Raw genomic sequence first — 14,127 nt, forward strand, 5'->3', positions numbered from 1 at the left:
CTTCTGTGAATGGATGAAAGTTTCTCATTGATTCACTCTCAGTATGGAGTCTTCTTCAGTCATTTGGGAGGAGACAGAAGTGTGGTGTGCCATTGTAATTCAGAAATACAACAAATTGAATACTAAACAGATTAAATGACAAAGAGATTGAAACTGAGTTTCTAGTGAAACCAACACTACACCCACCTATACAACAGCAGCAACATACAAGATAAGGATAAACACAACTCAAACACAACTCTGTACATTGACCAATAAACTATAGCGTACTTTCCAGAGACACACACACAGATACCATAGGGTGACTGATTCACTACAGGTGAATCAATCATGGTGATTTGAACAGATGAAATACACATACAGTGTCAAATATATTCTTTTTTTCAATTGCCCCTTTAATGTATGATTTTTGTCATTTTTTTTTATATTCAGTACTGTATTTTTGTATATTCCACAAAGATTTGTAGATTTTCCTTCCAGGACTATGATCGTTTACAACGTTGTAATTGTTTCAGTAAAACAAACACAACTATGTACAGAGAAGCAAATGACAAATGGCACTCCCTATATGATCTTTGATATGTACATTGAAGTCAGAGTAGGTAAGAAAGGCTGCAAAGGCATAGCAATTGATTAAACATGTATGGCTTTATTTTTACTGCAAGCCATGTGATATTGTGTCCTGCAGTATTGTTATATTTGTTGCTTGGCCATTCAAAATGAATGACACAACGGCTTTCTATGTTGTGTGACTGCAATGCTTCATAGGCCCCTACTTTTCAGGAATTGTGTTGGATCAATATTAATGTTCTTTGTCACTATTTCAGTATTAAGGATTTACGTGTAATACACAAATATGTTGTATTCCTGAGAACTATACACCACAAAATGTACAAAAATTGGACAAGCTTGTCATGCTTTATAAGAGATCAAACTCTGCTTCTTAAGCGGTAAACGTTGAACATGGACAGGAATGTGATGGCTGCCTAGGGACAAATGCGTGCATATTTCACTAGAGAAGTGTCTTGCTGGATGACACCTTTTCTTGGCTGTCATTTGCTCTTGTGGAATGTGCTATGGCTCTTAGATCTGGGCATAGCTGAAATGTTTTGGGGTGGGTGGTATAGTGAGTGTTTGTGTACATACAACACTTCTGTGAGCCACCATGACATAAAATGTTAAGATGGTATTAGGTTTATGTAGTGTGACATTTACATATAAAGTCACTGAGTGTGAAAAGAAAGCAGAGATAGGGCAAGCAGCATTGTCCCATTCAGTAGTGGGCTACCAGTGCAGAATTAAAATGTTTAGTTATCAGATTATCAGTGATAAAAATGTGACAGCATCCTATCACAAATACATTTTTAAATCCCAAACCTAATTTACTGAATTTGTATATGACAATGCAAATAGTTCCTACCAGAAATATTAGGTTTGCTAATGTTAAATTCCTCCTGAAAATGCCATTCCCTGGATGTTGTGCTGGCTCTCAGCTGTAATACTTACATACCAGGAAAGTCCTTATAATTATGTATTTGATGCACATTATGGAGCAGCCTTTCTCAACCCCACAGGGAACATTGGAAATAGTTTTAAGGTCTGGGGGAACCCCTGAAAATTATTGGGGGTCAGTATGGATAAACATTGCCTAATCCAGCACTTCCAGCCCTATATACCTATTACTGTGCTAGGGAATCATGCAGAAAATGTACAACTTGCATCAATTATAAAAAATAGGATGCGTGGTAACATATCATTATGACCATATCATTATGTGTTGGGTGCATAATACAGCATAAAAATGAAATCTTCCTGTTTACACTTTTACCTGAACACAGGTACTCTATGACTATTTTTACCTCCACCCAGCCAGTGTGGCCAGGCACACCTGAATTGCCATGTACAGTGATCCGGACTGCTATTACACAGAGTCGCCAGCAGGGGTCGGCGGTGTGCACGGGACAGCGTGTTGCTGCTTCCCTCCCACTCAGGCGGAGCGCTGCCCTTAGACGGGGCTCAGCCGGGGCAGAGAGGAGCGGGGACATTTCTGGTCTCATACCGGGCAGGCAGTGTGTACTCCCCCTGTATGGAGAGTCGGGGGCTCCGGGTCTGTAGAGGATATCCTGCTTGTACTGACAACTTTGCTGGAGAGAGGTCATGGCTGGGCACGTCAGAGGAAAGTGCTGGACACAGCCCGGGGCTGCACTGCTCACCGTACTGCTCACTTCACTCCACACCGGGCTCAGGGCAGAAACTCTGGGTAAGTAGTGCCAGGAGGGCACCCATCATATCACATGTATATACCTGGCACCTGACAAGCACACTGGGCACACTACATTCATTGTACACTTCTGGGTGAATCTGGGGTGAAAATAACAGACCCCTAAATGCCTCATTCACTTTACACTTACCTGCAGCATTTGTGTATTATGGCCAATATACAAGATCTGCTTTGTTATTAACACATCATTGTTATTTTATATATATATAGCAGGCAGTAATATGATTTACATATATTTTTATTATATAAGAGATGTCAATAGATAAGCCCCATTTATAGATACACAACCCATACAAACCCCATGAGTTTCACTAATAATAATCATTGCAGATTGATAAAATGAGTGATCACCTATTCTAGGGCCCCTCACCTTATGGGAAATCCTCCATTCCTGTGTGATGAGTGTTTCTGGTGGGTGAGATTTTGTAATTGTGGTAATGCACAGATCATATAAAGAGTATAATAATATTGTAGGGGTGCAGACCCATAGCTAGATGTGTGCCCAGGATCAGATAATACCACCCAGCCATGTGAGTGACATCTCATTACACCAGGCTGCATAATGATGGGGGGTTATAGCCCTGAGATGATCAGATAAACCTGCAGCTCAATCTTTTTTCTATCAGTCTGATTTATAAATCATTGGACTTTTTCATGTTTGTGTTTTTTTGTGGGCAGATTGGTTCTTTTAGCTGGCACTGCCATGCATCTGAGCACACCATTCACAAAGTTGTAACATAAGGATAAAGCTATCATTTAGACGTGGCATTTTTACATTTCATTGGTCAGGGGAAAAAAATAACTTTTTTTTGTTTCCTATTCTAGCATGTTATTATTGTGAATTGGACCTGATGGATGTGTTAGGTTGGAGTAAAATCACGCCACCCACTTTTATTAGTCCACAAGTGCTGGCTTATGTTTAGTGACTGTTTGTACCTCTCACACTGTCAGATTGCTGAGTAAAGGCATGTGTGTAAATATCTTGGGTCTATCTCTAGCTGTCATAGTGTTGGCTACACAGGCCACACTTGTGACAGATTGCTGCAATCCGTCACACACCTCCTTGCCATTGACTTGTCCTGCAATAACCATTGATTGTGGGTGGTTGTAATTGTGCGCAATGAGAGAGAGTTTGTGCGATTTGATCTCTTCTACACTCTATACCAGATTTCCCTTTACCTAGGCTAGAGTTACACAAGTGATTTAATTAAGTTTAGGTATACTTCAAAAATTGTTAGGAGTAGCAGCACTTACTAATAATGTTTTATGCAATAGCAATTGTTTGCACACAGTTGGAGCACTGTGCAGGATTAATTACTGCCTAATTGTTCTTGTGTAGATTACACTGTACAAAGTTAATTGTTTATTATCTCTACTCTTAGCTATGATTGAGCTGCTGTGGTCTAGCCATTGACTAAATCTTGTTCCAGGACTAAAGCTGCGTACACACTTCCAATTTTTGTCGTTGGAAAGGATCTTTCACGATCCTTTCCAACGACAAGGGAGTGCACGATGCATGAACGGTGCTGTACATACAGCACCGTTCATGCTCTATGGAGAGGGGAGGGGGGAGAGCGACGGAGCGGCACCCTGCTGCGCGCTCTCCCCTTCACTTTCATTACGATCGGCTGTCGTCCATCGTCCGTGGATCCGGCAGGTCGGTCGTCCGGACGATGGACGACACCGACTGTACACACGGCAGATTTTCGCCCGATAATTGGCCGATGCCGATTATCGGGCGATAAAAATCTGACGTGTGTACGTAGCTTTAGGCTAGTTACACATGTGCAATATTTATCGTTTGAAAGTGAACAATCAATGATTATTCACGATTATTTTGAACGATTGTATTTTGCACAATTCTATACATGCTGTAACGATATGATCGTTCAAATATAATCCACCAATAGTGTACACACTAGATACCGTCGTTCAAATGATGCAGGATGTGACATGTTCAGGAGAAAGTGTAACAAAGAACAATTCACAATCACTGAACGACTGTACACACAATAGATTAGGAACCGTCGTCGCCCAGTCAGATCTGCCAGGACGGTCGTTTGAGATTCCTCGTTCGCCAGCGTCGACCAGTCATTGTGCACTTTTTTGCTAACAATTATCAAACGTTCCGCCGTCAATCGTTCGTTATCAACGACAATAATGGCGCGTGTGTACGCAGCCTAATGTAAGACACGAGTACAATGGGTGTTGTATCTGTGTATTATTTACATCAGACTTTATACAAATGCTTTTATATTGACTTGCCATGTTTTATGCAAAATATTATATTGAACCTAGAAATGTAGGTAACAGGTCAGCAATTAATGTGATAAAACTTCATCAGAAGACAAATCTATAGGCTGCATTGATGATTTATCCTTTTGAGACTGCTAACTCTCTGGATGTTCGGTCAGTGCTTCCATTTCAATGCTCTGCTAATGTGGACTAGAACATAGGTAGAGGCTTCTGTCATTTGTTGGCCAAGAGTTTGTTACTGCAATGTATTAAAATTAGCCAGAAACTGGCATTTTCAGAAAATCCTCAACCTGTCCCAGTATTTCTCTGATGACACCTCAATTTAATTGATACCTGAGTTTCGGAGAGATGACGTAAATCTTGGCATGTTCATCAGGTGATGGTACCGCTCCTGTGACATCCAGATACAGCTCCATAGGTTTCATTGATGAATTAGTAAGCGCTTTGTCACTGTCGTACATTACAAGCTTGTTAGCTGTTGTCTGACTAGCTTTCCAGACGGGTTATGTGTCTGACTTTATAGGACCTCAGTTCCTCCAGTTCATGTGAAGTCTATTATGAAATACATAATTAGCATGGGAAAATCTTTCTAAACAGCATCAGGTAAATTTAGAGGAAAAGACTGAAACAATGACTAGCCAGTAGTACTGAGTCATGTGTGTTTGATTTTTAGGAACTGTGGGAACCAAATATGTTTTTTTTTTCATATTTGGAACAACACAACCCAAAGAGGAAACATTTGTGATCACAATAATTTAGTGAGTGGGAAGAATATACATTCATATTTAGGTTGGCATTGCTCATAAAACTATAGGAAGGACGGCGGTGAAGTAGTGATAATAGGATGGGTAGAATATCTGAAATAGACAAATACTAAAAGTCTTGTAGGACATCGGATTAACAGTTTTTTAAACCACTCCAAAAAAGAGAGATCATACAGGAAAATAGACATAATGGCCTTGTATATTTACAGATGTGGCCATTTTCACAATACCAATGTTACATTTCTTCTGCAAACTTTATTTTTTATATTAGGAATTTATGAAAATTTGCCGAAGCCTTAAGAAAAAGATATTCTCTAATCCTGTACATCGTTGGAGACTGTGACCCAGCAAAAGTAGTTCATTTAATAGGCAGTTGGCCACTTGTTCTCTTATACAGTAATGTGAATTAGGTACACAGTAGCTGCAAATTGCAATTATTTTTAATTTGCCAGAATACAATGTTGACTATATTTACCTGACCTACATAGATCTACTCTTGATCAGATATCTGAGCTCCCATCATGCTGAATGAGACCAACTGTGGTCATTGTTGCTCAAGATTGTAGATTGATTCAGAGCATTGTGTGGAAAAGGAAGTAAAACCTGATGACTTTTTAAAATAAAATAGGACCCAGCATGCTATTTTAGGGCTGGACAAAATTCAACATTCTTAACCGTCCATTTATGGTGAAGTAAAAAAAACTCAGAACATCGAAATGGACTATGCAATAATTCACTGTGGGCTCCTTCACCATTTTGCCTTTTTAATAGGCTTCTTTATAATGTTTTTTTTTTCATTTAGTCTTAGTTATATGTGGTGTATGTGTTCAATCTTCCTCTGATCACCATCTCAGTTGGTTGACCAGAGTTGGAAGTTTGCATACCCAAATCAGATGATTGTCGCCCCAAGACAAATGGCCATGCTCATCTTGGGCAAAAATCTAGCATGCATACAGAGGTCCTTTGATATTGTTTATAAATCAGCCATGGCTGATTGATAAATAGTCAAGACTACTAGCTCATTTTCCCCTCTCCATAAAACAGAATAATGGTATGTGTTTAGTGCTCGTTCATACATCTGTCACTACAGTCACAAAAAATCATCTAAAGCAACAGTGATATGATGTCTGTATGGGCTTAAGTCAGGGATTCCTTGATAAATGAGAGGCAATCTGATTCTGAATATAATTTATAATCCACACACTACCTAAAACTCAACTCATTGTCTAAATGAATGACAACTACAGGTGCGCTTGGTGCATTTAACAATAGTTATAGCAGAAAGAATATGAGTCTGTTTTAGTTACAAAGAGTTCTTTGAAGAGTTTAATAAGGACAGGACATGCAAATGTGTGAAGGAGCAGATGAAAGATGTTTAGAACCTGTAGGTGGTGGAAATGGTGATTGCAGTAGGGAGGAGATGAAATTTTGTAACATTCAATAAACAATATGGCATAGTGCTAATTTCTCCTAACCTCCTCATTTCCCATTTATTTATATCCCATGCGCCTAGCACTTCATTGTTATCAATGTGGGAAACTTAGCAGAACATCCTCCACCTCATCCTATTAGCATACATTATGCTGTGCTTAGTGTATTGCCGCCTATACACATACCTGTCTAGGCACAATGTTACTTTTATAACAATAGGAGATGACCTATACAAACCACTTATTATGATTGTTTGCACATATATATTTGATCCAGTATCTCACTTTGTGATAAAGATAAAGTGTGAAGACAGGAAATGTGGTCACATTAGTACTCCAAATTAAAGCAACAGAGAAGGGGACACCAAGACCAGACATTGAAACATCAGGAAAAATAGGGCTCAGTTTTTTAAACCATTGTTGCCTCTGAGTTTTTGTAACTTGTCTCACAAAGGGCTATCACCAGATCCGAGATTCGTATTGTCGTCTAATGACCAACCTTCTAACAGAGCTTGTATAGCCATTCCTTGATACAGTCTTCAAGAAAACGAATGTAAAGATATACATTGGAATATAGTGACCATGTGCACAGTTTAATTGTAATTTATTTATGGTAGATCTTATCAGTCTTTTCTCATTTGAATAAATTATCAATTGTTTGTGCTTAATGGCCAATAAAACGATCTAATAAAGAAATTGAGCATCTGCTGATTAGAAATCTCTTCTTTTGTTATGACTGTTGACAGTGCATATGAAGTAGAGAAATCAGCAGACAGACTTTATTTTATCTGTTTGCACTGTTTCAGCACAAATTGTCAGGGGAATGCTTTGTTTTCACTGATTACTGTCTGTGAGATAACATCCCACTCAGCGTGGTTACAGCGCACTGTCTGCCAACGGTGTCCATAGGATTTCCTGCTTTGCTCTTTTGTTCTACCACTCTACTACAAAGCTTATTAAATCGCTTCAAAGGCTTCACAAAGCTCCTTTTTATGGCAAACTTCTCTTTTATAGTGATTTTCAACTAGGATTTGTGACAGGTAGATTCTCCCTCAATATGTTAATATTATTATTTAGTAATTGTTGTGTTTTGCAGACCACAATAAATCATGAAACAGATCTATAAACCCCATTTACCAGAAATCCTATGAACTTTAACACTTTGATATCATTTAATGTGCACATGTGCTCAGACTATGTTCTTTAAACTTTTGCATATCCTTAACAAGCAGTAAAAAAGACGTAACAAGCCACCGCCCCTGGACCTCTGGTTTTTTAATGCAAAGTTTTAGGTTCAAAAGACAACCAAGATTCAATTTGTTAATTGGTCAATAGCTTAATGATTGTACACACTCTAGATTTTCTTTGCCTGATATGATTGTTCATTCTAGTGTCCGTAAAGGTGTCCCCAACACTGCTGTGGAGGTTGTTAGTGATTGTTTGACTTATGATGATTGGTATTGTTGTACTGTTGTATAACAACACAGTGGGGCTCCTCACACTTGTCATCCCATCTTTATACAACAGAGCAAGCCACTCAACAAAGAGCCGACCAGCCTTTCTCTACAGCCTTACACACGTGCAATAATTGTCGTTAGAACACGAGCGACTAACGACAGATCAACGATTTTTTTAAACAATCGTATTGGGCACAATTCTGTACATGCTGTAAGGGTACGATCGTTCAAATATAATCCACCAATACACCAATATGTACACATGCTTGATACGATCGTTTGAACGATGCAGAAAGTGACATGTAAAGGAGAAAGTGTATCACAGAACAATCCACATTCTGAAACACCGTAAAACACCGTACACATGAAACACCGTACACACAATAGACTGAGAACAATTGCCGCCCGATCAGATCCGCCGGGATGGTCGTTTGCTTCCAGCGACAATCCTTGTTCATCGGCATCGTTGTGAACTTTTTTTGTTAACAATTATCGGATGAACGGTTGTTAGTAGTTTGTTTCCAACTATCCAATTACTACTTCCAATTATTGCACCTGTGTACGCAGCTTTAGTTTATGAATGATTGTTTTGGGTGCTGTAATTGTAAATGTGTACTAAGCATTATTTGCAGTCCTGGGTTTGCCCCTGTTCAAATGCCCTGTTGGAGACTACAAGTGGCCATGCTGACAAAGACTGTGCAGACATGACCCATTGTTCTCTAATAGTAGCTGGCCCTGAACAATTTTGTGCAGCCAAAGCTATAATGTGTTTATATAAAAGGCTGAAATAGAAGCATTGTGATGAAAAAGAATAAAAATATACCTTAAAACTAAATCTTCATTAAACTGATCACAAACTAGGAGCTTTCATGTACTTATTAGCAGTGTTCCCCTTATCCCCCTTTTAGCTGGGTGCACCACCCAGCACTTTTTAGTAACTACCCAGCTATTTTTGGGTGGCTACTGAAGAGTTGGTTCAAAATACAGGGGCTGCACCCGTCTACAATTTCTTCCCACCTGGTTTAAAAAAAAACAAAAAATAAAAACTGGTTGAACACTGTATTAAGACTCTTGATCACTGCGCTTTACAGCATCCTTTATTTCCAAAAGACACAATAAAGAAGTTGACACAGATGCAACAACAATTATGAATGTTGTAAAATGCCTATATATGTTATTCCTGTCATACAAAAACAGTTGCATGTGCAGGAATATTACTGTCCTAACATGACCTATTGGCAAAGCACAAGATTTGAGGACTGGTGACCTATACATTCTAGTATATATTGTATGTCTAGTGAAAATCTTATAATGCCATCATTACAAACTACCTATTATTACAGACCCTAAATGATAGTTTAATCATGAGATATACTTTTATCATATTGAACTTAATAAGGATCTACAGGGCTTATAGCTCTTGCAGATTGTAGCAAGCTGTCAGCACAGCAAACAAGCCTAGTTGTCCTACTGCAAACTTTCTTCGGGTCAGACTTCACAGACTAAGAATCATTCTTCCTAAAGCCTGCTTAAGGCCTGGGCACAGAGAGTTGTACACTGTCACTATGTCCTAAATGCAGTGGCCCTACTGGATGCACAAAAACATTTTCTCCTAAAGTTTAACCACTAAGAGAACAAAATACCATGGTCCTTTACTCGTTGGACAAGCCTGTGGGCATTATCCTATAAAGAATCACAAGTCTAGATTCGGGCAACTATTCTAACCACTTTCCCAAAGATTATAATGGCAGCTAATGGAAAACAACACACAGCTGACTTTGGCTATATCCAGTGGCATAGTTTAGTGGTTTGGGTATTACTTTTAAAGTGCCGTGTATAGAACTGGATAAAACCATAAACATCTTGCTATTCCTAAATTATGTACAAGGTAAACGTGTTATTGTTACACCCACATTTCGACAGAAAACTTTGCTGATTTCCATGAAAACTTGGAGACGCACCAGCTGGCTGAGTCAAAGCTGACTTAAGCATTTTGTGTACTTTGAATGGCACTTTAGTGTGCTGATCTGTGTAGAACACAATACAACATGTCCTGCTGGTTTTAGATCCTAACATATCTAATGTAAGTTCCCAGCGATTAGTCAATGGATCTTTATTGGTGGTTTTGTGGTCTTGAATCAGACCTTTTCTAGTAGACAAAAAAAGCATATGGAATAATGACAGATTGAGTGAGTTCTTTGCACTTGTGAGGGAGCACTGATAACTAAAGTATTATTTTAAGTAGCTTAGCATTCCTGTAAAGAACCAGGCTGTCACCCAATGCTGAATCGTAAAGGCTAACATACATTATAAAAGGGTTGATGTAAGGCAGCAATGTTTTTGTTTTTCTTTTTCTATCAGTGTTGGATGCTCCATTCCTAAATAGTGCTCTCTGTGGGCAATGAAATTTAATTATAAAGATAAACTGTGTTGTAGATTCCTTGACCTGAAACCATTATACAGGTTTAGAGGGCTTTAAGTTCAAGTTGCATATTGATGAACATAACCGATGTACCGGCAGATCGCAAAGACAACAAGAGTAGATCGCAGAGCCCTGCCTTTCAAAATAAACTCTACTGCGCACAGGAGTTTTTAAGACCTAAGTTTTTATTGTTGGTAGATCATTTTGACTTGGTCATTTTAAAAGTAGCTCGCAAGCCAAAAAAAGTGTGGGCACCCCTGCTCTAGTCCAATGAGTCCATTTCATGCAGTCAATTCCTGTTGACCTTTTCGCATCTGTATCCAGAATTGGTATACGGGTGCAAGTTAACTACCTTCCAGCATGCTGATGTATATAACTAACAGGTGACACATACACTTGGGCTTGATGATCACAAAGGGTGGAAGTCCCAATGTCCCTTTGGTACAGTAAAAGTTTCCTGGTTCAGTAAAAAATGGGGATTTCCAAAATTGCCTAATATTCTGAATGGAGTAACATCTGCACAGTCCTGGTTTGACCTCTGTGACATTATCCATTGTAATGTGTAGCACTAGAAGGCCATTTTCAGGTTGCATTACTATATTCCCTGGTAAGGTCATTTAGAAGTTAATAAATACCTATAGTTTTATTGGTGCCTTATTATTTTTCCAAGCTCTGTTTACACCTATAGTACGGGATTGTTTACAGCATAGTTAGTACACATAGTTTAAATACTGATCTTGTCACTTTGCTAAGCTTTCAGTTAAATTAGGGGATTGGCACATTTATGTGCATTTTGTTTTTTGTAATTGGGTCCACATTTGTAGAAAAATAAATTCTCTAAATAATCAAATGCAGAAACCTTGTCCAAAACCATTAACTTGCAACAGTTGTATTTGTCCATAATTTTATGGCATATGAAGTCTAACAATGGGGTGGAGAACTTTCCATGTTGAGTTGCATTTTTATAGGCGCTGATTTGACTTTAATGTCATAATGTAAGTTGGGCCCTATGTTGCAAAGTGCAAGAGTTTTTTTTTCTTATATATTACAGGCCAGACACATTATTGAAATATGCAGATAGTGCCTGCTCTCAAGTAATCTGGTTTCCATGGTCTTAAAGTTAGTAAAGGAATCCATCAGCTTTTCTAAATACTTTCCACTAAAACTAATGCAAAAGTTATGAGGTTATGTTTGCCTACCCAGCTCATAAAAGTAAAATTAGGAAATGCTTGTGTGGACGGCTGTGAAGTAGTTGGGTAACCAGTTTACCACCCCATGCAGACATGACTGCCTTAAATCATTAGTACAAGCAGTGGTGTTGAATAGGCAAGTAACCTACAGATGATGCAAGTAACATTTGAGAATGCGGGATCACTGTGTACCCGTCATCCTGTGCCACTACTCGCCATCAAAGCTTTGTCATTATTTCAGTGATAAGCAGCATGGGGTAGTAGTAAATCCGCAGCTGGAAGGTGATGCAATTGCATTGTAACTGCTTGCAAGCCGTCAAGTGAACAAGCTCTAAGGGATAGCATTGATGGAATGTTTTAATTTTCTCTGTGAAGTGCAGGATCTTGGTAGGTTATGTATAAATAACTGCAGGTATTTATTATATTATATATATTTACTATAACTGAGTGGGTTTATATTTTATTCTATGAACTAATTTGACAAAGATTGTAAATGCTGCAATTGTTTCTTGTGTACCTTTTTTATTATTAGTAAAGGAAAATATACAATGATAAGAAAACAAATGCCTATAAGTTTTTCTGTATCTTCTAGCCCTATGCGAATCACATCAGCACAATTGTGCTAGCGTGGGACTCAATCACACAGAAAGGCCAGGCAGTTTGTCCTGCAGCAATAGCTCCTGTCAAACCATAGTAGAGATAATTAAATTGGGAGTAAATGGTGTGTCCCCGAGAAGCAGTAACATCTGTGGGGGAGTGGTATTCATGTGCTGCTCTGCTTGTTTCCCTTTTTATATTCTAATCCAGAAAGGATTTCCTGAGGTTTTCGTATGCACAGGATCCAGCCACAAGAATGTAGTATATGGCAGCCGTTATTAAAATACCCATCTTGTTGACTTGTTATCGGCACCATCAACATTATTCACTCTTTTATTTCATGTGATAAAGTCATACATGTACCAGTTTGCACCATTTTCTATTGGCTATCAGTTTAAAACTTGGTTTAATGCTATGCTCAGACTGATTGTTATTTTTCATTGTGGTTTTCTAGCATTTGGGTTATCTTGAACAGGAAGTGGAGGGGTATAGAAGTGGAAACACATTTGTTCTTCTTTCTAACAAATGCTTCCAAAATGACTTTCAAATGCTTGTCAGGCACTGTCTTATCCAAGTCTATAGGAGCTGTTAAGCAGAACCATTTTTTTACCAGTTTATCAGTTGTCTACATAGATTTATCTACATCCCTTGACTGTCGGACTTTCATTATTTAATTCTACCTATGGCCAGCTTTATGGCTATTACCTCCTGGCTGGGCAAGAGGAGGCATATTTTTCCCCAGCCGGTTAAATGTTATGTTCACTGTTATTTCACACTTTATGAGTCAAATATCAAAAAATATATTAATTGCAAGCAAGTCGTGAGTTCTGTTTTTTTCTAAATATTGATTCAGCTCCTATATAATGTAAGTGATATAATATGTAAGACAAAAAGCATCTCTTCAAATAAAAGGATGTTATGATTCATTTCAAAGATTGCAGATTATACAGATGATTAAAACACATTCAGATTTTCTTTATTGGGGTCAGTGAATGTTGGAGTGACTACTAGTAATTCCCAAAAGTTTGTATGTTGTTGTTTATGTCCTGGACCTGCACACACATATGCCTAGCTGAATTCTTCAGTTTACCAATCAGTTTAAAGGCATGTTGTATTAGAACTTCAGCAATGACATTGTGTTTTCTTTTTCAATAATACATTTATATACATCGTCTGGTCTCCCCCAAGGTAGCTGACAGATGTCTGAATTGTCTTAATTGTGACCGTTTTCCCTAGTTTTCTACATGGCCTTTCAGTGTTTGTCAGTACATTGTCCATTCAGCCTTGTTGGATAGCAACATCTTTCATCACTTTACCCTCCCACACATAAAGATCTTCTTCAGCTCCAACGTAATTATGTTAGCAGCGCTATGCAACATTTAACAAGACTAGTGTAACTAACGAGTGGGCATAGTTGTTTTATAGACAATTCTTGGTATCCATGTGTACGTTATACAGGAACTAGGGTACACCGCTTATCAAGAAGAATTGCATGAAGGATGTATGCTTATTACCACCTATTAGTATTGTTATTATACCACCTATAAGTATTGTGCGGGGTGGTATAATAAGTTACAATATGTATGGCATAGAAACTGATTTGATTCTAAATATGATTTTCCATGCCTTGTTCTAAAGACTATCCATATAAAACAATACACTGCCCCTCATCCAAACTACCCCAGAACCCCTGTATTCATATACCTGTTTTTATGTACATTATATACTCC

The 14,127-nt window shown here is 38.4% G+C and overlaps 1 protein-coding gene across 1 annotated transcript in view; it reads left to right on the forward strand.

Moving 5' to 3' along the window:
• Nucleotides 1-2,013: 2,013 nt before the first annotated feature.
• Nucleotides 2,014-14,127, forward strand: part of DCBLD1 (discoidin, CUB and LCCL domain containing 1) — a 42,230-nt gene continuing 30,116 nt past the window's right edge. The window contains exon 1 of the mRNA XM_072408804.1: nt 2,014-2,260. Coding sequence (XP_072264905.1) covers nt 2,158-2,260 — 103 coding nt within the window. The 5' untranslated portion in view covers nt 2,014-2,157. The remainder of the gene's footprint in view (nt 2,261-14,127) is intronic.

This window comes from Pyxicephalus adspersus, chromosome 4, assembly GCF_032062135.1.
Source record: "Pyxicephalus adspersus chromosome 4, UCB_Pads_2.0, whole genome shotgun sequence".
Classification (NCBI taxonomy): domain Eukaryota; kingdom Metazoa; phylum Chordata; class Amphibia; order Anura; family Pyxicephalidae; genus Pyxicephalus; species Pyxicephalus adspersus.